Source organism: Emys orbicularis, chromosome 1 (assembly GCF_028017835.1).
Source record: "Emys orbicularis isolate rEmyOrb1 chromosome 1, rEmyOrb1.hap1, whole genome shotgun sequence".
NCBI classification, from domain to species: domain Eukaryota; kingdom Metazoa; phylum Chordata; order Testudines; family Emydidae; genus Emys; species Emys orbicularis.
Window position 1 is genome coordinate 131,236,899 of NC_088683.1, and position 23,516 is coordinate 131,260,414.

Consider the following 23,516-nt stretch of genomic DNA (forward strand, 5'->3'; position numbering starts at 1 on the left):
AATGTATTGCTCGCTGCCTATTATTTTAAATGAACGTTAATTATGTTTTGTAAATATATTTAACTCTTTCCCCCCTCAACCTTAGTTGGCCTCAACTTTTTCTGCAGTTCCACTGCAAACATTCCATCTGCTTCTTTCAGTCAGCAGCCTTGCTGGTGTGTTTTCCCAACTCAGGGCCAATTTCTACTTTTCATTCTCATTTAAAAGATCTCTCGAGTAGGGTGTTCAGACATAAAGTGTGAAAAATAGGGACAAGGGCATGGGGGGTAATAGGCGCCTGTATAAGACAACACCCTGAATATTGGGACAGCCCAATTTTATAGGGACAATCTGGTGACCCTAATCTCAGGAGCTGGGTCACACAATAACACACAGGGTTTAAGTTGTCTAATTAGAAATGGAAAGCGAAAAGTGCTAGAAAAATTACTGCAGAAGTGGATGCTGAGGGCAAGCTGTCAGAATTAATTAAATCATCAGCACTGGTGTATCCCCTCGAGTAACTTCTCTTTCTTCAATGGAGTTACTCAGGGTTTAACACTTAGGTTAGAAAAATGAGAATCTGTCCATAGGGATATAAGATCAACTAGTTTTCTTTCGTGATTTTTGAGCTTTGACAAGGTGGGTCAATGACAGTTTGGTTGGGCTTCAGTTGGGGCTAGCTGATTTAAAAAAAAAAAAAAAAAAAAAAACCAAACCCACTTGAGCCCCCCTAACTTATGAGTCTGATCTCTCCCTGCATTTGATAGGGCAGAAGAGCCGAGAGAAACTTTTCTGTCAACACTTTTTTTGTGGGGGGAAAAAAGACTTTGACACCTAAACATTTTGCGAATGTGTCAGTTTTGCTGAATAAAAATAAATCCAAGATTTCCCATTTTCAAAATGTGAAACGTTGATTTTTTTCAGTTCCAAAGGATTTTTGTTTAGAAATTTCCTTCAATTTTTTTTAATTTTAAAAATAAAAATAAAATAAAAATGCATTTTGTTCAACTCAAAACAAAGCACTTTGAATTTTTGATTTGCCAAAATTTAAAAAAAAAAAAAAACGTCAGTGTTTTGGAATTCTCAGTGAACCAAAGAATCAGTTATTCACAAAGCTCTTTGTCACGCTCACTTGTCTCTCTTTTTAGAGTGCAATCTCTTTAGGAGAGGGACTATCACTTAAGTCTACACTGCAACTGGGTGTGCGCTTCCCAATGCAGGAAGGCAGAGCCAACATGTGGCTGTTCAAGCTAGCACACTAAGAATAACCATGTGGCTGTGGTGGTACTGGTGGCAGCTCTGGTTAGCTGCCTGAGTATGTACCCAGGGAGTCCTGTGGGATTGTAATTGGGCAGCTAGCCTGAGCTGGCACCTGGGTGCTGTGGCCACAGTGCTATTTATAGCATACTAGCTTGAGCAGAGCTAGCAGGTATCTACCCATGCTGAGAAGCACCCTTCTAGCTGCAATATAGACTGTGTGTGTCAGTGTCACAATTGGCCCCCACTTTGGCTGGGTCATCCAAACATTGTCATCATAATCGAGAAGCTGTAAGTAGAGCTGGTCAGGAATGAGGGGCTTTTTCCTGTGAAATATTTTCACTTTGTTGAAAAAAATTAAAAACTCAATAACTGTAAATCTTTGCCTGAAAATTTTTGTTTAGCTGTGAACACAATTTTACATCAAAAACAGTTTTGATGGGGGAAAAAGTTCAACTATCTCTAGTTATGACTGCATCTCTCTCTCGGGTGTGTGGGTGCGCACATGCACATTTTTAACAAGTTTATTTACTGCTTGGGAGAAGCTTAGAACTGATGGTCCTGGAGACGGAAGTACTCCGTTCGTAAAATGGGTACACACTGGCAGCAGCAGTGCAAACACCTTCACACAACGACACCAATGTCAGGAGGGGGTCCCCTTTAGAGGTGAGATGTTGGTACAGTCTCTGTATTCATTCAGTCCTTGGCTTCTTTTGAGAATGTGAGCAAGGGTGTCCCCTAGAACAGCGGACATCGCTAAGGTTGCCCGCTGGTTTAGCACTGGCCATCTAATCCTATGCCAACAGTAAGTTTTTGGTCACTGCTAATTTAGGTTCGATTTGATTCAGCAATTTGAGGCTACACAATCCAATGTAAATTTTGGGAGCAATCCAGTGCCTTAGTATTTCTCTTTGATGCTCTCCATGCGTTCCAGCTCAATAGCACTTCAGAGGCAGCTACTCTGATTTCCAGTTGAGTCTGTATTTACAAAGGCTAAATTGGGAGTGATTGTCAATGCCTGATTTTAGCTTTTTAAATGCAAAATGAAATTGAAATCAGCCAACCAGGACATCTTTGAAGTGCTATTGAGATCAATGGCCAAACTGAATGAGGTATGTGGGTCTTTTCTTTGAAGTTCAGTTGTTGCACTCAGCTGTACTTGAAGTGGCTGGGCTTGATTTCAAGTTTTACTGTGACATTTAAGCAGCAAAATGTGGAGTTTCAAACAGCTTCCAATTTTGTTATTCTATGTGAAGTAGAACTTCAAAGAGACGTATGTGCCTCTAAAGAACTATTTAGTGTCTGGGTCCCAGCAAGATGGGTAGGAAAAAGTACTAGCAACCAAACTACACTGGCTGTAAGATGCACTGGGTGCTGCAACTCTTGGTATGTTTCAAAGACAATAATTAGAAGGTAAATGGCTTTTATCTAATGGAGAGAGTGAGACATTTGGTGATGAGGTTAGTAATGACACACACCTCGTTCCTGTGTGGGTAATTAAACACAGATATGACATTACAAAAAAGACCCAACTGCAATCCAGCTGTAGACTCAATTGGACTTGACTCTGATTTCACATTTAATCATAACTCCAATTAATACAATAGCTACTTCTGATTCATACCAGTGTATCCAAGCTCACACTCAGGCCATAAGATACCTGCTGGAAATGCTATAGAAAGTGCAAGTGTGGGTGGTGGTCAAACTTGATTTCCACTATATTTATTATTTCCCCCCCAGTCTGCATAGGCAGGAACAGACTTTAATTGTCCTTTTAAAATATTTGAGTTGCTATTTTCTGACAATACTTCACAAGCAGATGGCCACATTGGTATTTAGTTTAATCACAGAAGGCTTTTAACGCAAAGTAACAAATGGACCTGGCTGTGAGTGAAATGCTGCTGAATGCAGCAGTCCCAGTTTGATGGAGAGGCAAAGAGAGGGGTAAAATGAAATACCATGCAGTTCACAGAACAAACCCCTGCAGCTATCGCCCATTAGCCTTATGCTTCACCAGGCACTCCAGGCACACTGGGTTTTTTTTAATACTTTGTACAGGAAAAATATTGTCCACAAATACGCTTGCATTATATATATTAAAGAAAAAAAAGTCTGCTGATCACGATGACAAAGAAGTCAAGATTTTAAATAAATAAACCCCATAACGCTTTAGAAATACTGGCTGTGCTTTCTCTGACATTAGAAACCCCAGTTGCAAGAAAACAAGCTTATGTTACATTAAGGGGGGTGAACATGCAGAGCTCAATTTGCACTGCTTTTTAAGACACTCGAACTTGTAAAAAAGAATCCCACGAGCTTGCAGCTTATTAGGTCTAGTGATTAAATATACCAAACCTTCTCCCATGCATTTCTATGCCCAGGACAGTTTACAAGTTATTTTTTTATAAATTTCGTCTTTCATATTTGCAGGCCTCTTTAATATTAAGAGCCTGATTTTTCACTTACTCTAATTTTATGCCTGTTACTGCCAATGGGACAGATTTGGTTCCTCCCTCCGATCCCCACCTTACTTGTTTTGAGACGTACCAGTGAATCTTAACTGTGCTCTGCCCTTGTTGTTGGCCTAGTCGGGTGCAAAATTCAGGTCTTGTAACCAGTTAGGCACACCATTGTTTTTCTGTGTGCACTGGCCTTCCCCAACAGCAACCCTAACGCCCAAGTCTTCCCTCCCTGCTCTAAGTTTGTATGGGCATAGAATATCAGGGTTGGAAGGGACCTCAGGAGGTCATCTAGTCCAACCCCCTGCTCAAAGCAGGACCAATCCCCAACTAAATCCCCAAATGGCCCCCTCAAGGATTGAACTCACAACCCTGGATTTAGCAGGCTAATGCTCAAACCACTGAGCTATCAGTGCAGTGCAGTTTCTCACATAGTGGGCGAGTCTGACCCAAGGGGCTCCAATCCCCTGTACGTCAGTTATCTCAAAGGGCTTACCGGGATAGGTCTCCTGGAAGCCATGGGCAGGTTGAATATGCCTATAACTTATTGTGCTAGGCATATTACTTACACCATTCTCTAGGTACCCATTGCTGTCCAGATGCTTGCAATGATCTCCTGATCAAACTCATCTCTGCTAGAGAGAAATAGATACCATACACCTGGTCTTAGTGGGAGATTGAATCCCTGCTGGGCAGGAAAAACTCTAGGCAGATCTGAATTCTGTCCAACAAAAACAGTCCATAAAGGTCCAGTAGAGTCAGATGAAAGACTCAAAGCAGCTGGCCACCAGCAGACAACGGGTTCCTATTTCAAGGAACAGAACAGAGTTGTTACAGCCAGACCCACCTAAAAATCCACGAATCTTGTGGACAGCAAGAACTGGATAAAAATCAAAACATTGCTTTCTATGGCCTTTCTTTTTGCCTGTAAATGAAACCGGAGAATAAGACACAAAATGAACAATTTACATGGAAGAACTTGTACATCAGTGAAGCAGCACCTGCTGTACACATATTCTAGGACTGGCTGGTTTCACACCAGTGTGGGAGAGCCTCAACATATTGCTTTAATCTCATGTGCTAATAGCAGCTAGTGAATAGTTAAAATTCTTTTAATTATGTTAATACAAATAACAATTTAAAAGTGCATTTCTTCTCATAGGTATTATTGTGGTTTCAGGCACTAGGGCGGCAAGGCTGCTCAGCACCTTGCAGGATTGAACCTATAGGCCCCAATCCTGCAATGTTTGTGCACAGTTAGAAACTCCCACTCCTTTCTTCCCTCCCCCTCCTTTGACCTCAGTGGCACTTTGTGCAGGTGGAGGGGCTCTACCGATGTGCAACAAGTTTCAGGATCAGGGCTTTGGAGCAGATCAAAGTTATTTCCCTAGGAACCACCTTAGAATAATTTTGCGCTAGTTTATTTTACATTGTGCAGTCCCTTGCAAAGATATTAGATTCCTTGTAAGAATAGCAGTTTGCATTCCAAATGCATTATTTTTGCATAATGGATTTTAAGCGACCAGGATGAACATACAGTGAAATGGGTTTGGTTTGCCTTTTCTGACATTTGGTACTAGGCATTGACTTTAAATCACATTAATTCTTCAGCTTCTCTTGCATCAAACCCACCAAACTGACTTAGTTTTCTAATTTATTTTTACATTAGGCTATTCAGGTGGCTTTGGTTTACTTCAGTGAGTGTCTCGGGTGTGTGGGTATGTGTAAATAGCACAGCTAATTTATTACAAAGTAAATCACCTTCTGATCAATTATTTTACACCTTACAATTGCTTAGTTTTATTGCCCTTATTTAATGTGGGGATTCAGTGTATGCACAAGTTGAGGTTTTCTTTAGTCTATTTTTATTCTGATTTAGAATAAAATGGCCCAAATTCTGCGCATTTTGGTCATATAGGTAGGTCCCATGCATGGGATTACATTAATTTTTCTATGGACCTCCATGCAAACAGGTGAAAGAGGTCCCCTCATTCCATTGTGCCACTTCTCAACTATTTCCTCCCCCTCTTCTGTGTCTCTTCTTCCATTCCTTAGCTCCCATATTAGCCTTTCCCTCTCTGCACCTACCACCCCACACATGGCTGCCACCACTAGCACAAAGGGAGCCAGTGCCCTCATGTGAAACATGTCAGTCATGCACCTCACCCTCTGCATTTAAGACGGCCAGGGTACTTTGCTGACAATAGAGTATCATCTTTAGCCTACTATGAGGACTACAGCCTGCCAGGACATAGTGAAGTACCATAAATCTGAGTTCTGACAGATCCACCTTCCTGACTGGAAGGAGTATAGCGGTGGCAACCAGCAGTCTAAACTGCTGTGAGCAGAAACTACAGCTGATATGTTGTATGGAACCAGATTGAAGCTTAGGTACACCAAAATTTCAGAGGAGACCATTGAAAATTTACATTTTATGGAATTGATCTCATTTTGGGCCAGATTGTATGTGCTCCTTGCTCTACCACACACCAGCAGAGAGGCATTCAGGAGCCTTTACACCAGCAATCCCTGTGATCTGCTCACTGCTGCTTCCTTGATGGTGGCGGATGCTGGGAATGGAATGAAGGCACAGTGTTAGCCTCAGCCTCGTTCTGCACCATCCCACTGGGTAGGGCCAGCATGCTAATCTGGTCCATCTGGATCAGATAATGCACAGCACAGCACAACCCCGGATAGACCGCCTGCCTAGGAGCAAGGCAGTGTCGCTCACGTGCTCCTCCTGGGTTGGTGCACCCCTGCACCACCCCTTGACCCCCATACAGGAGTGTGGCATAAGTACCACAATCTGACCTAATCTTCAACAGATTTTTAATAAATATTCACAGGGATGTGAGAGTACTGTTTGTCAATACTCATACATTTTTGATTCTGCCCTTCAAATTACAGATCTCACTGCATTACATGTGTGGCCTGTATGTTGTTGCACAGTAGTAACGGTTTACCTGCTGCTGGTTGAAGTCTGATCTGTGTATTTTTCAAAGAGATTGCTTGTGTGGTAAATCCCTGACTCCCACTAAAAGCAATAATAAGTAGCATAGGCAAGGTCTTGCCAATGTACATCAGTGCTGATCTGAAGGAACCACCTTGAGGTGTGAAAGAGTAGTTTAGTCTCAGTCAGTCGTTGACCTCTTTTCTGAGGCTGATGCCACGTGTGATGGTGTTGGCTTGTGTTGTGGATGTACGTCCACCAGGCCCTGGATTCAGACCACAGGCCACTGAATGCCCCTCAGATGGCTTCCATACTAAAGAAAAAATCTCTGTTAGTTGGCCTGTACAATCCACTCACTGTTTGAGTTAGAATAACGGTGCTGCATCAGAGTTACTGTTTCTGAGATTTATGGTTTTCTTTCCTCTCCCTGCACCAAACTGCAACCCTATTACAGAGCAGGCAGCAGAACATGTAATGGATTCCAGACTCCTTTGGTTATAATAATAATATGACTATACATGGCCCTCTTTGTCTCAAGCAAATACCGAAGTGGTCTGCTATGACAAACAGTTTAAACATTTCTGGCCACCTCTACCCTTTATAGAGTGCACCATGGTTTTGAGAAGGAAACTGGACAGACTTGTCCCTTTAAATACCTCAGTTTCTTAGTTGCAGGATATGAAAACCACTAACTGAAATATTAAGAATAAGATTTATACAGTATTTGAATTGGGGCAGGAAATAAATGGTTCTGTGCAGAGAAAGTAGTAACTTGCACATCATGCAGAAGGATCCCAGTCCACTTTACAGACTATGATTTGGGGACAATTTCTTAGACTCTAAGGTCTCTGGGACAGCTGCTGTCTCAAGGGGGCAGAGCGACTCTCTGAACTCCTGGGTATGCATAGATTTTAGGGCCAGACAGGGCCCATTAGGATCACTTAGTCTGACCTCCTCCATAACACAAGCCATAGAATTTCACCCAGTGTTTGTGATTTCAAGCCAATAACTGCTGGTCAAGCTCTGGCAATCTTCTAGAAAGACATCCAGTCTTGATTTAAAGCATACTTACTGCATTCTGTATGACCAGCCAGCTCAGCTGACCAGAACAGGTGGGGGAATGGCAACAGAAGGAGCAATCTGTCTGCCTCCTCCCCACCGATCCCTGCCCACGGGGTGACGGGTACCTTAGAGGAGTAGGAAAGGAGAGACTAAGGTCCTTGGGTAGCTGTTTTCTCCTCTCACTTACTCTGGTGTATCCTGGTACCTAGTGAAGCACGGGGCCTGCAATTCTGCCTGGCCCTTACGTAAGCCACGCATGGAGAAGAAGATGGCTCCTTGCATCCTCACATCCCCTCTCTCCCCACAACTGCATAATTGCCAACCAGTAGTTAGCAGATAGCCATCACTTTCCCCACAGCCATATTGCATCCACCTCTGGGATGGGCAGTCATTTAATTGCACCCGTAACAGTGTAGTACAAGAGCTGAACAATACCATCCAATGGAAGCTGCAAGGGAAATAGAGGGGACATACTAATTAAAGGGTAACATTTCAGAGCAACCACAGGGGACAGTTGTTTGCACCCAATTTTCCTTTCACATCAATTTAACGCCCCGGCTTCAATAGGGTTACTCTGGATTGACACCAATTAACAATATGAGAGGAGACTCCGAACCCCAATAACTTCAGCCAGAGCAGCAGGCCCAGATTTGTAGGCGGTGTCAGGAAATTTACAACAATAGTCGTCTGAGCTAGAGTAGAAAAACATTCCAAGTTCTCGTTTCAAATAATGAATATTTCATGAGACATTTCAACAAAGAAAGTATCAACCAAGATAAATGGGCTTCATGGAGTAATTCCTCAGCAAATCAGTAAAGCTAATGGGCTCAATTGTCTGCTGGTGTAACTCCCTTGGACTTCAGTGGAGTTACGGCAGCAGAGAATTTGCCCCAATGTTTCTTAATTTAGAGGTAGTTTTTAATTTTTTTCTTTTATCTTTGTAATTATTCTTTTCAAAGATGAAGGCACAATTCTACCAAATAAGTGCATCCTAAAACTGACAAAAGGAGATGTTTAGGAACAGCTGGATTCTGCATTCCTTTGCTTATCCAAAACGCCTGTTTGGGTGCATGAAGAATGTTGGAACAGACTCCAGGTGAGCTACCGTAAGTTACCCTTCTTTTATCCACAGAAAAGAAATTGCACACTGATCTAATTATTGAGGTAAAATGTAATACACATTGCATGCATGACCCTTTGTCAGCCTCATGATTGTTCTTGGTGTACTTGCATATTGTAAATTTTTGTGTTGCAAGACCAGAAAACAGTTTGTATTTTAAACTAATTGCAACACACTGAGGCTGTCGGGTCATGCACCATCAAAGCTCAGGAGCTGGACACCATATAGAAAGCAAGACAGATGAAACATTTTGGGGGATAATATGAAGTAAGAATTACTATACTCTGGGGAAATTTTCTTTTTACAATTTCAGCAACGCTTTAGTTTATATTTATATGCGTTACTTTCTCTGTGTGTGTGCGTGTGTTTCTGTGCACACAAATTGGACTATGTCACATATCAATAAATCTCTTAACATTTCAATATGAGGTTTTATTATTGAGTTGAAACAGAGCTTAATTATATACAGAAACTATGTTAGCCAGTAAGACACTGCCAATTCTTAAAAAAAAAAAAACACCTCAGTTTGCTAAGTAGAGGGAGACTGATTCATTAACCAGCAAGGAAACTTGGATATGTCTGAGACACTTAATAAGCATCTATGTAAAATTAAAAGCTTTATGGCTGGAATCACAGCATTGCTGAAATACCTCAAGGTCCTGGAATCTGCACTTGGAGCAATGAAAATTTAAATATAAAGTGGAAAGTGTGTCAATAATTTGATAAAGGGCTATCTAAAAAATTACGATATTGAACCTGCACCTCACTTTGTTCATTAATAGCATAATAATTAAATTGGAGAAGACTTGAGGTCATTCCCCAAATATGGGCTGTATCAGAGATAGGGTGACCAGATAGCAAATGTGAAAAATCGGGACAGGGTGTGGGGGGTAATAGGTGCCTGTATAAGAAAAAGTCCCAAATATTGGGACTGTCCCTAAAAAATCGGGACATCTGGTCACCCTATTCAGAGATGACACTTATACTATACTTGATCTGAGCCACTATTATATCATGCAGTGTCTTACCTGCTGAAATAGGAGGGGAAAATAAGGATCAACTAAAGGAAGCACCTACTTTTTTCTTTCAACTAAAGACTTTAGGAGAAAAGGGAATAGCTTTGTGTGGGGATGGAGGAAAACATAGAAAGACAGGGGGAACACTGAGTGGGACCCACCACTGCCTGTCTCCTGCAGTCACAGGAGACTGAGCATGTGGGATATGCTCACCTGATCCTAACGTATGATCCCCGTTTAATGCTTCAGGAGAAGAGGGAGGAAAAAAAGGTAAATCATTGAAAGTTATCTATAAAAGTTTAACAAGTGAAGACAGGAGTTCTTTTTATTAGTAATGTTACAGTAAAATTGCCAACCATGTTACTGAGCCCTATATATTTAAAAAAACGAATAGCTATGCAGTCACAGTATTAAGAGTTTTATATTTACATAGTACTATAGTTGGCTAATTACTATGCAACTGAGTAATTACTGTGCACCTTAGGGCCCTAGTCTGTATTGGGACTACCACTGAAGAAAGTGAGAATTCAGTGTGCAGCAAGGCTTCCGAATTTGGAATATTAATCCTTATAAATGTAGTAAAAAGATTTGAGACCAAGATATATTTAAATTAAAAAGAAAAAACAACAACCCAAATCAAGACCGCTGGCATTGAGTCTCATTATATTTACTTTATATCCCCAGAGTATTTTCTTTTACTCAGTTGTCATGAAATCAAATATGGGAATTCAGTTGCAGAAAGTTAACATCTACACTGTGATGTGATGTTTACTGTTTGTTTTTCATATGAGACGGTGTATAATTTAAAAGGCTGTGATTTGTATATGCCCAGAGAAGCAGACACATCCTGGAGCTTTTGTGGAAATCCTCACTAAGAATGGATACAGCAACTGCAGTATGTAAACTATTGCTTTTAAGTTTCAGCTTTCATAACAAAGAAATTGTGGCACTTGAAACATTCTCTTTTACGTTGTCCTGGTTGATTTATTATCATCAAAGATTTCTAAACAACATTGGTTTGAGCGGTTTCTTTCTTTTTTCAAAAGTGTCACTCACTGTATCCCTTCCGTTCCCAAAATGAGATAGAGGGGGGAAAAGTGGCATATGCTGGAAATGCATGGGTGAAATAATCTGATGAAAATTAATTCTTACATTTATAGAGTTCTTTTCATACTAAAGCACTACAATTTCACAAAAGCAACGGACCTTTACCCATTTCTGAGTTAGGAGAAACTGAAAAAATACAGTGGTCTCATTGTAACTATACATTAACCAAACTTTTCTGAACTCGGTGTACAGCAAAAATGGAAACTTAATGAAGGGCAGGTAGTTTAATAGGAGGATGGAGAGAGGAATTAAAAATGAACAGAAGCTATGATTGGTTGAACGATACTTCCGTGCACGCTCTGTGGGTAAATGTCCTAAAACTTTCTATAGGGTTTAAAGAAGCCCTTTCTGACATCACTGCACATTCTCCCTCTCCAACCCAACCAGCACAAAGGCTGCTTCTGGGACAATGTGCATGAGAGAGAGTTTGTGTCTTATGAAATACATACAGCAAAATTCTCAAAAATATCCTATCTTCAGGTAAGGAGAAAATCACAGAAGGAACCCCTCTTCCCCTGGCCACATCTAATTTTAGGGTCTCTGCAATTTTTGCCTCTGTTAGATTTGCTGAACAGAGTTCATGGTGTGAAGCAGGAGTGCTGAAGGACCATAGCTCCTTCCTAAGGAGGCAGTGAAGTCGCGTGGCTTGCCCTGGAGGAAGAATGAGACAACCCCCCCCCACCCCCCGGGCAGTGCTGTGCAAATTATTGCAGTCACACACACCCTTACCATTCATGGAATTTGTTACAGCCCTAATTGGTGGTTGGCCGTAGAGTGGAGGCTGCTGGCCAGGGCTTTCATGTTTTTTGTGGCTCAGGAGGACTATTTTTTTAATCCCACTCCCATCCTGTCTCACAATACTCAGTCTATTTTTACCCCACTCCTGCTATTAGTGGGTCCCGTGAGGTCCCAATTTCTTCATGCCCCCCACCCCAGAGAACCTCTTGCACCCCACCCCCCCAACTTTGCACACCACTGCCCTAGGAGGTCTGACCCACGGAAGGGGTTCCTCCAGAGATTGTTCCAAAGCTGATGTCATAGCACCGCTCCTGTGGATATGTGACAGCTGCATAGTGAAAACAGGAGTAAAATGGTGTTTAAAAGCCCCTTTTTGCCATAAAGTCAACAAATCCAACACTAGATACATACAGGACATAGATCTGCTGAGTAAGAAGGTGCCATATTTGTCTGGTTTTAGTTTTGGACAAAAGCTGAAATTTCTGTTCTCTACGGTTACCAAGATACAGTTTCCCCATTATATCGGTGTGCTACAGTCCTATTGACCCAACCTTGTAGAAGAGAGGCTAGATGCGATGCCAATTCACAGTAGCTGAGGATCTGATGCTATAGAATTTCTTTAGCCACACAATAGCAGCAGTAAAAGGAATGTATTTATCCCTCTTCACCCCATTCAGAGGAATGAATTTCAAAGTGTAATTGGGACTAACTATAATTATTTATTTCCAGTATCACCTGTAATGTGGTAGGTACTTTCTTAACAAAAGAGAGAGCAGGAGTAATTATAATCTCATGGGAAACAAAGACAGAAGGAGTATATCATATCAGTTGTTAGGGTACTGAGATTTATTTTAACATGTGAACTGAATTTAAAGGTCTACTTACTAAGCACATAATCTGCCCCACTTGCTTTGTTTCCTTTAAAAAAAAAAATCTCAGGAAAATACATTTAAAAGACTGTTAATCACTTTCATCGTTCTTTGTGATTTTAAGATGTTGCATTAAGTTTCCAACAGCAACTTCATTTCAGCCACTTTTCTATTTCTCTAGGTAATTGTGTAGGTAAATAATGTATTACTCTTTGTCATAAGCTAGATACCATAAAACAATCAACAGCACAGGAACCTTAACTTTAGCATTTCTCAAGCGGGATTTATACCGTGCAACCTGAACATTTAATTACTGTAGCATTTTGTACAAGCTTACACAGGAATCACTTTTCCCAGCACTGAAATAGAACGAGCAGCTGTTTAATTGCACACAACAATTTAGAACAGCAAGCTAAGAACACAACGCTATCGAATTGAAACTGCAGGCAAAATACAAAACACTCAGCATAGGTGGAATAAAGTCTCATATTGGCTGCTCTTAATTTTATTTTTTCTAGTAGTATACAAATGATGATGAAAGTCTGCTTGTTTACAAATATCAGGGTTCTATTCCCCCTGATTTTTAAACCAAGCCTGCCTTTGTGAAAAGAGAGTGTATCTGACATGCATTTTCAACCATTCTTTCAAAGAAAGCATCACACATCAATGGTTAGAAGCTGTTAAATGCTATGCTAGCCACAGCTCCTTTAGGTTACAGTGATAAAATTGTTGGAAGACAGAATAGGCATAAAGGGTTTTGTGGTGGGTTGAAAGGATCCAATCAATAAAGTTGGACACCAGATTTGGATTTTGGATGCTTAAAAGTTCAGGGATGTCTGGCGCTGGAGTTTTCATGCAGCCCATTATGAAGATAGAGGCCACTTATCAAATTCAGATGGGAGCTGGTTTGGGGGCACACACAGTTCTAGGATTTCAGAATTGGGAGTTTTATTTGGATCCATCTCTAGTGATGGGAGCAAGAAAAGTGAGTTGGCAGGGATGCATGTGAAACAAGTCATAATGAGATTCAATATTTATAGCCAAGCACAAATAAGCTTCTCTCTTAAGTAGTAGCACAAAGGCTCTTTAACTGAAAGAGTAAGGCCTTGTCTAAACTACAAAATTAAGTTGACCGAGGTTAGATCGACCTACAGCCACAGCAGTAATTACTGCAGTTTTTCATGTCCACGCTGCCCTCCTTCTGTTGCTGGTGTGCATCCTCACCAGGAGCGCTTGCACCGACTTAAGAGTGGGGGCTGAGAGCCCAGGCTGTCAGTCTGGCACGGGGTTCACAGCTGGAGGCCCTGGGGCTGACAGCCAGAGCTCACAGCTGAACACCTCTCCCCCTCCCCCCCCCCCCCCCCCCCGCGCGTGGGGCTCCAGCTGTGAGCAATGTAAGTAACGCAGTATCTAGACAGACACTGTTGCCCTAACTACATTGACCTAAGCACTATACCTCTCACAGAAGTGGTATTATTAGGTCGGTGTAGTGGGCATCTTACATCAGTGGGAGCTACATTGTAGCGTGGATGCTTACAGAGTTAGGTCAACATAAGCTGTCTTACATCGACCTAACTCTGTAGTGTAGACCAGGCCTAAAACTCATTGAGATACATAAGTAGAATCTGTACTGAATGAATCCAGCTCTGACTACAGTTCCAAGTGTGCCTGCTTCCACTGTTCCTAACTCCTGGTCAGAAATGAAGGTGAATGTGGATTATTAAAAAACTGTGCTCTAGGATTCCTTTTATTAATTAAGTCAGGCAAAAATAGTAATCATAGGACTAGTACTTCATTATTTGCATTGCGGTAGCACCCAAAGGCCTCACTCAGGGTCAGGGCCCCATTGTGTTAGTTACTGTACACACACTGTCCCTGTTTGTTTAAAAAAATTAGTGCTTATTTTGAAACATTTGTGAAATACATTAGTGGTTCATAGTCCCCACTGCCAAAACCGTCCACTGGGCCTTGATGTACAACTCCCTGATCCATTGGGGAGAACCAGCTTCCTTTTTTGCCAATTCACCCACTCTACTCAGAGCTCTTAATTGGCTTTCTCGTTCTCCACATCACGTTAAAACCACACACGTGCACTATCGAGATCCACCCCCATTCTGCCTCTACAGCGCACACTTCAGTTTCTCCTGTTTGTGCCATATGCTGTGCCTGCTCCTGAGGTCTGTCTCCCACTTGTGTCGCTGTGACCTCTTCACTTAGAACAGCTTTCCTTTGCTATTGTATCAATATCACTCCTCCCCACCCAACACTTGTTTCTAGAGCTGCCTGGAAAAGAAGTCTCTTCCCCCTCCCAAAAAATTAGCATTTTTGACTTTTCATCCCAATTTGGGACCATGTTTTCAAAAATATGAAGTTGTCCCTAATTGGGATGAAAATTCAAAAATGCTCAATTTATTTATTTGGAAGGAATTTCCAGAAAAATTCTGTTTTGAGAGAACTGAAATGGAATTTTCCAGTTTGCTGGCTTTCACACCCCCCCCCCACCAACCCACCCCAGGGACTTCTACATGTTTCCCAAGATACACAAACAAAGGACCCCAGGCCCATCATTTATGGCAACAGAACTACTGAGGGAATATCATAGAGACCATCCTCACACCACTCAGAACACAACCTGCTTCCTCCAGAAACTCTGCAACATTAACAACCTGCCTCAAAATACCATCCTTTCCACCAAGGATGTCATCTCCCTATACACCAACATCCCTCACCATGAAGGCATTGCAGTCTGACACTGACAGCACTCAGATATTCACCTCAAACACATCCTCACCCATAACAACTTTACATTTAAACACTTTCTCTAAACCACAGGAATTAGGATGGCTTCCCAATATGCCAACCTCTTCATGGGCCACCCCAAGGAATAATTGCTGGAAAACTACACCACTGCACAAAGCCATGGCCAAAGATATTGACCTGGAGGGTCCTCCCCGAATTGTCTGCTTTTGATTAGTACATTAATTGCAGGGGATTGAAACCCACTGAGGCATCTCGTGACTGAAATATGTGGCCATGCTCTAGTGTGCTCTTTGAGCAGCACCTTAGCATCACAATAGTGTATCTTGACACACGCCCAACTCATCTTCTGGCTCTCTATTGTTTCACTATGTATGAGCACACAGCATCACACATTTCCCTGGCCTGCTGGGAACCACAAGCTGTGTGCTCATGGGTGGGGTCAGGTTGCCACTACAGCCTTTGGAAAGCAGTTCTGTACTGTGCCCACTTGCTGTGGAAGTATTTCCCTTTAGCCTCATCTACGTTATGCAAAGCACCGCATGTTACAATAAGCCAAAGTGCTTTGGCCACACTGGCATCCCGAGCATGGGTGGCATGTAATGGAGGCTGGGGGAGGCTAAGGCTCCCCAAGCCTCGTGCCCCGGTGGGGGGAGGGGCAGTGGCAGATTACCGAATGGGCCCCAGCACAGAAACACCATATATAGTCATGTCATTTCCGGGGAATAAAGTCCTTTGTTTTGTCCTGCAGTACAGCCCTGAACACCCTGGTGTCATGGACCTTTCCCACGTGTTCTGCATTCGTGTTCATTAACTGACTGCTTATGGTCACAGTTTACTTATTCACTGGCCCCTTTCAGTAGGCAAAGTATAGGTACATGTGTTCTGTCAATGTCCCCCGCAGAGTTTGGAAAACCCATCCTCTGAAATCTTACTATAATTTCAGGGAGTTGTGTTATGACAACTATCCATAGGTAGATCACAGTACTGATAGCCTGGCCAACCTGTGCAACCACCATTCCCACAGTTGACTTCTCAGCCCTGAACTGGTTGGCGACTGACTGGTGTCGTCAGGTGTTTCCAGCTTCCAAAGGGCAATAGCCACCTGCTTCTGCACTGGTATGGGTTTCCGAAAACAAGTGGGGCGGGGCATGGCTGGGCTCTGGGGAGTGATGGGGTGTGGGTATCTGGGCAAGGGGGCGCCCTGTGGCTGGGCTCTGAGGGGGGGAGGGGAGGGGTTGTGGGTCCAGTCCCTCTAGCTGGACTGGGGGGAGGCAGAGAAACAGGTACTGGATTGTCATAGGGGTTTCTTTAACTCTCTACTTCTGGGGGAAATTTTGTGTGTCTGCATTGTTACACACATACTTGCTGACAGGTATTTTGAAATAAATTACCAAAATAATTGAAACTGGTGTTTGTTATTTTGACAAATGTTGCAGAATTTTTATTTTTTTGGCCCAGAATTTTTATTTTTTGGTGCAGAATGCCCCCAAGAGGAATATATATGTCAAAACGAGACACCAGAAAGTGCTAGGCTTAGCTACGTGACATTTGAAGTTCAATGAATGAACAGTGCATATTTTCACATATGTAACGTAAAATAACACAGAAACATACAATGTATATTTCAGTACTAAACAACATATTGAAACAGTAAGGTTGTTGGCGTTGCTTATGCATTTCACTTAAAACTGGACATCGGGGCTTGTCAAATGGCACCCGGACACAGAAGCCAAAAACCAGACTGTTCAGCTAAAACCCAGATGAGTGGCAACCCTAGGACACTGGGATACTGCCCTGATATGTTAGCACTAACGACACACGCTGAAAGGGACAGTGTGGATGACGGCGTGGCATATACCTCTGCCCAGCACAGGATAGGTGGACACTCAATGTGGGTACAGGCAGGTTCTAGCAGTATACTGACAAGTAACTGTGTCCACTTGCAAGTGTAGTTGTACCCCTAGTTGTCACCTACCAACCCTCACTCGAACCTATAAGGGTATCACCAAACAAATGCAGCCCATTCTTCATGGGGACCACATTTTGAAAGAAATCTTTCCCCAACCCCCATCTTCTGGCCATCAAACAGCCTCCCTACCACGCGAAGCTTACCATCAGAAGCAAGCTCCCCAAAGACCACCATACACCAGCTCAAAGCATCTGCCAGAACAACAGATGCAAAGCCTGCAGGCATATCTCCATTGTTATGATAATCAATATCCTCACCCCTACAACACACCTTTCAAGATCCATGTTTCCTATATATCCCCATCATAACATGTGGTGTACCTCATCCAGTGCATCAAATGCCCCAACAACAACTATGTGGGTGAAACCAAACAATCACTGTACTCACGAATGAACCTATGCAGAAAAATGATAAAAGACAAAAATGCCCTGTCACCCGTGGGTGAACACTTTTTCACAAAGCAATCACTCCATATCTGATCAGTCCTCATCCTCAAAGGAAACTTGCATAATACACCTCTACCCCGATATAATGCGACCCGATATAACACGAATTCGGATATAACGCGGTAAAGCACCGCTCCCGGGGGGGGGGGGGGGGGTTGCGCACTCCGGTGAATCAAAACAAGTTCGATATAACGCGGTAAGATTTTTTGGCTCCCAGGGACAGCGTTATATTGAGGTGGAGGTGTACTTTCAAAAGATGAGCCTGGGAACTTAATTCATAACTCTGCTAGATACTAAAAATCCTGGCTTCAACAGAGACACTGTTTTTTTGGCTCTTTACAACAATTTGTAACCTACTCTTCCTCCTTTGTCCTATGACTGTAGTGGTGTTAATTGCCCACTTCATTTCAAGGGGTTTCTTGCAACATGTGTTAACCCCTTATGCTTAACAATCTGTTCCATCTTGTATTCTGGTTGCCTTTTCCAGACCTGACTCTGTGAAGCATGAAAGCTTGTCTCTTCCACCAATTTCCCCCACAATTTTTATCTCACCCACCTTGTCTCTCTCATATCCTGGGACCAACACACTACAAAGAACCTTTGAGGCAGGCTGCTGAAGGTTAACTACCCTGGCTCCCAGCCTTAAAATTCTGATTTTTTTTGTGATAAGGGCATTTTCCATCAGAAAATTCTCGACCAGCTCTACACATGTCTTTCAGTTAACTGTTCGCACCAACCCTATTCCAATGCCTGAGCATAAACTCTTCACAGGAAGCAAAACAAACCCCAAAATGATCATTAATTTTTGCAACCCTTGATTGTTAACTTTTGTAACTCCCCTCCACTACCACTGTCAGAATGTTGTCTACATTCACTGTGCTATTCCTTTAGATTATAAACTCTTTGAGTTGGGGCCCTTCCTTCTTATATTTCTGTAGAGTACCCTATCCGCCCATGGCACCATACAAATAATAGATAATTTAAAAACATTAAGTGCTATAGAACTGTTGGTATTAAAACACATTTTGATATACATGTATACAACACAGCAGAAATAATAATAATAAAAAAAAGCCTAGGCTATCACTTTTCCTTTTTAAATCCGTAGAATAATTTTCTCGCCACTGTAACATACAGCTATATTTCTGTGGCTAAGCAGATAAGACATTAAGCTAGTTTTCACATTGTTTCTGTGTCTCAGTGGATAGTATGGATTTCTCACATCTCAAATTAAAACTGTTTTCCACTTCTTAGTGTTTACATTGAACACTTGGAGTTAATGTGTTGTTGTTTTTTAAACTGAAAACAGATTAATTGCTATACATGGCAAAACCTTTGGTACATTTAGAATTTTATTTGCATGCTAGATTAATAATTAACTCTTCAGTGGACACTGTAGAAGCAAAGATTGTAACCTTGTTTATATTTAGTTTGGCAGAATTCATTATTTATTTTTTTATAATGTTGATAGATAATATCAGTTTATTTTTAAGTTTTTTTTATTTTATTGATTTAAATTTTAACAGTATGCAGAAATTATGGGAAGGTCAGACAATGTAGGGTATCAGACAATAATTATTTAATGACAGTAGATATTGAGATTCAAAAAATTAAAGTTTTATCACTGTTAAAACACAAATTGTCAACATCACATGTCAAACTATACAAAGTAAATATTCTTAAATCAAACTCTAAGTTTTCAAGCAGCATTTTTCTTACTTGGCTGATCTGTATATTTCGATTATCAGTGGAAAGATATTTTTGCTGGTTTGTGTGTGTGTGTGTACAGTGAAATTGACATTTAATTATATTTACTGATAAAATTCTAATCCCTCCAAACCTATTTATATTCACACAGTACTGTAAATTTACTTACCTCCAGCACACATTTCTCTAGAGACCATCATATTTTTATCATAATTTTCCATGAAGCTGATGCATTTCTTCTGAGGGGTGATTCTATAATGCAGTTCATACTGTAAAATTTATATGGTACGGATCCTCTGCTGATGACTTCAATGGAGCTATGCCAATATATACCAACTGAGGATCTGGCGCATAATTGATAATAATGTTCCAAAAAGACAGCTGACTGTTTATACCACAAAAGAATATGGTGCAAAAGTATCTTAACTTACCAGGCAGATGAACTCTGAAAAGACATCAATGGTGGGTTTAAAGCATCTCCTTTTAAAGTATGTACTGCCTGTGACATTTGAGGCTGAGGCTGAGACTGAGGCTGAGTCTGTACTTGGCTTGGATTCTGAGCAGGGTTAATCCATCGGCTCTGTGCCTGTGTCATCCACTTTCCCTGGATTCCCCACCTTGCCAGGTAAAATTTGCAAATATCGTAGTTCATTGATGAGTAATATAAAAGGTCCAGTACCAGCAAGATCACAACAAAAAAGCCATAGATCCACACTCCTAACAACGCACTGTAATTGCTGGGGAGGAGGGGGGGGAAAAGAAAACAACAAAGGAAATGATTTAACAGATCATTCACTGTCATCACTCTATTTATCAGGGGGGGTTGTTTTCTGGTTTGTTTGTTTGAAAAATAATCAGGATTTTCATCTAAGAGGAGCAGGTATTTTTGGCAGAGTAGTGTTAAGAGAGTAGTTACCCAAAATGCTGCATTTCACTAGTATAAAGTACATCAAAACTCAACATTACAAAGACCCGTGAAAGTTGGCATAGCTATAACATATATATATATATATATATATATATACACACGAGTAAGATCAGGATGGTTACCACCCTGCCATTGACTTATAACAAAAGTGCCACAAAAAGCTTAATTGAATAAAGACAGAACAGAATGAGTAAAGATATCAACTAAAGTGAGAGAGCATAGTAGGGAGATAAAAGCAAAGGAGAGTGGAAAACACTGTTGAGACAGCAAGTTTAGCTGTTTTTTTTTTTTTTAACTGATTGTTAGGTCTATTGGCATTTGGTATGTGAGACTGGGGATTGGGAAAGAATTAGGCTAGAACAAACGTGCAGGTTTTGAGGAGGAATTTAAAGTGGGAGAATGGAGGCTGCTAGGTGTATGGGGGAGAAAGGTTGTTCCAGACAAAAGGGCTGATGTGATGAAAAAACGCAGGGCAGAGAGTGGGAAAAGAAAAGGAAGCAAAAGGGGAAGTAGATAGACATGCAGAGTCTTGAAAACCACCTAAAGAATTGCAATATGCCCCCCAAGTAATGCTTTAGGCATACATCATTGACTGGAATTCCAAATGACCTAAACCTGCCATTCACCCACCAGCACCCTGTTGAAAGCAGTGAAAGCAATGAATGTATTCAGCTACAGCTGGTGAGAGAAACTTTGACAGAACCACATTCCAACAGAATGTGCAGTTCTGCTGAAATTTAAGTGTTCTGTCAAATTGGGTTGATTTCCCCCAAATGTTGTGATGGAAGAAAAACCAGAAAAAATGCTAACAGTGTTGACATGTCCCATTCTGACAGTTTGAGAAGAAACTATTTGGAATTTGTGTTTTGAAATGACTGTTTTGAATAGTTAAATACTTTGTATTAATGACATATAATGCAAAACAAAAAAGTTGAAGTTGAAACAAAATGTTTTGTTTCCAGAATTTTTCCTTCCTTGAGAATTTCGAAATGTTTGGTTTTCAATCTGATTTGGGACAAAGCCAAATTTCAAAAAAATCTCAAAAATCCTTCACAAAAATGGTATGCCATCTTCAACCCAGCTCTGTATTCAGTGATTTACTTCATTAAGCTATTCTGTGTTGAACGGGGCGGAGTCTGTAAGCAGTTCAAGGCAGGGTCCGACTTCTTTTTATATGTTTGTAAAGCTGGGAGGTGGGAGGGGGGAAATCTATCTCCCACTGAAGTCAATGGGCGTCTCTCAAGGGGAATTTTGCCTCTGTTAGGGTTCAGGCTCTTAAATGAAAAAAATATCTAAAAACTAAGTAGTGGTATGATTCAAAGTCCAAAAACATGTGCTTGTGAACCAATGTAGCATGTTATAGCTACCTGAGATTTACTGTGCTAGCCTGCAAACACAATGCTTTTTTCCTGTATTTCTGTCAACGCTTCCAGCAAAGTTATCACATAATGAAACTGCATTATCAGTTTCGTACATTTCTATGTTATTCTAGACACACACACACACAGCTGTCCAGTGTGTCACACAGATTATGGCTGGACACCACAATTTGCCTTAAAAGGCAATCAAAAAATGAAAGCATTTTGAAGGCAGATTTTGTTATCCAGGAAATAGGGGACAAAAGATTCAAGAACATGCTCATATAACTTTAATTTTGTTTTAAATCAAAATTTCAGGTACAATTCTGAGTTCCTGTCACATCAAGATTTAAAGGGCCCAATTCACCTCTCATTTATCACGGATTTACACTAGTGTAACTTTAGTGACTTCAGTGAAGTAACACTGGAATAAAGCAGGTGCTAACGAGAGGAGGAACAGGCCCCTTAACGGGTCCTATGCGCGTGTAGCTTTAAAATTACAAATAAACACTGGGTGTTTAAGGCTGGGATTTCTAATCGTGTTTAGTATTAAATCTTCAGTGGGAATAGAGGTAGACCAATGCTGAGTGTTTTTGAAAATCCCATCTGATCCTCTAAGAGGCCTGTCCCTGTGAAGACTTGTGCATGTGCTTAACTTTATGAACTACAAGTAGTCCCTGGTAATTTTTGTAAGGCTTTGCAGGACTGGAGCCTAAAATATAACCTGAGAGGTTTGGGCAAAGATTTTCAATGCGCCTGATTTTTCAGTGGATATACTCTTGTTTACACTGGTAAAACTCTGGAGTCACTCCATTAGAAAATGAAAGGGGAGTCAGGCGTGAAGGATTCAGGATGAGCTCCACAAGGAGAAATCCTGTTCATTGTAATCACTGAATCTCACTGAAGTCACCAGGACCCACTTCTGGGAACAGAATTTGGGCCACAGTGGGAAGGAAAATGTATTTTTGTTTCCCATAAAGTTAGAAATCGTGTCACTTATATGCTAGCAAGAACTTGAAGGTAGGAACGTTACCTTTTCTTCTAGCTGTTTCATATGGACGTTTTTATGGTTGTGTTTAGGCATTTGTTTTGTCCATTAAAAATCGCTTAGTGAAAAATTAGGTCTATTTTGAGCACTGCAATTTAAAGCAACAATTTATTAATCATGCTGTATGTGGGTTCTCCATCTGTTCCTTGTAAATAACAGCTGTTTCTGACAAGTACAAAAATGAAACTGCATTATTTTAATTAAAATATAGTGGGACAACAGCATTGTTGAAGAAGCCTTGTGCAAATCACAGGCAATTAATAAATTATATGGGTTGTTCACAGGGAGAAACTCCATACATTGGTACGGGTTGCTACACATTATGATGGTGCAAAATATTAACTTTAATACACATAATATTGAAATTAAAGCTTTCACATGCATCAAGAAAAAATAATACTATGAAAAAATGTGCAAGACTGTACTGTGCATTGTTGGGAGACAGTGAGGTGTAGCAGACAGCCCAGTGAACTGGGAGTCAGAACAGCTCAGTTTCATTCTCAGTTCAGGGGACTGGTTTTTCCTTGGAGGGTTTGTCTACCTGGCCCCGTAGTGCACACTGCGAACATGTGAATTGCAGCATGCACCAAAGGGTTCAGGTTAACATAATCCTATTTGAAACAGAACTACATTAATTCGAACTAGGTACCTTCTAGTTTGTGCTAGCAGGGTCTGCACCAGGCAGTTAGAGTATAACATTCAGTGTGCATTGCAGCTCTCATCCCCTGTAGTGTGCACTGTGA

The 23,516-nt window shown here is 41.2% G+C and overlaps 1 protein-coding gene across 1 annotated transcript in view; it reads right to left on the minus strand.

Annotated features, from left to right (window-relative positions):
• Positions 1-10,052: 10,052 nt before the first annotated feature.
• SHISAL1 (shisa like 1) overlaps positions 10,053-23,516 on the minus strand; it is a 32,016-nt gene continuing 18,552 nt past the window's right edge. The window contains exons 3-4 of the mRNA XM_065423585.1: positions 19,871-20,176; positions 10,053-10,086 (exon numbers count right to left, since the gene is read on the minus strand). Coding sequence (XP_065279657.1) covers positions 10,053-10,086; positions 19,871-20,176 — 340 coding nt within the window. The remainder of the gene's footprint in view (positions 10,087-19,870; positions 20,177-23,516) is intronic.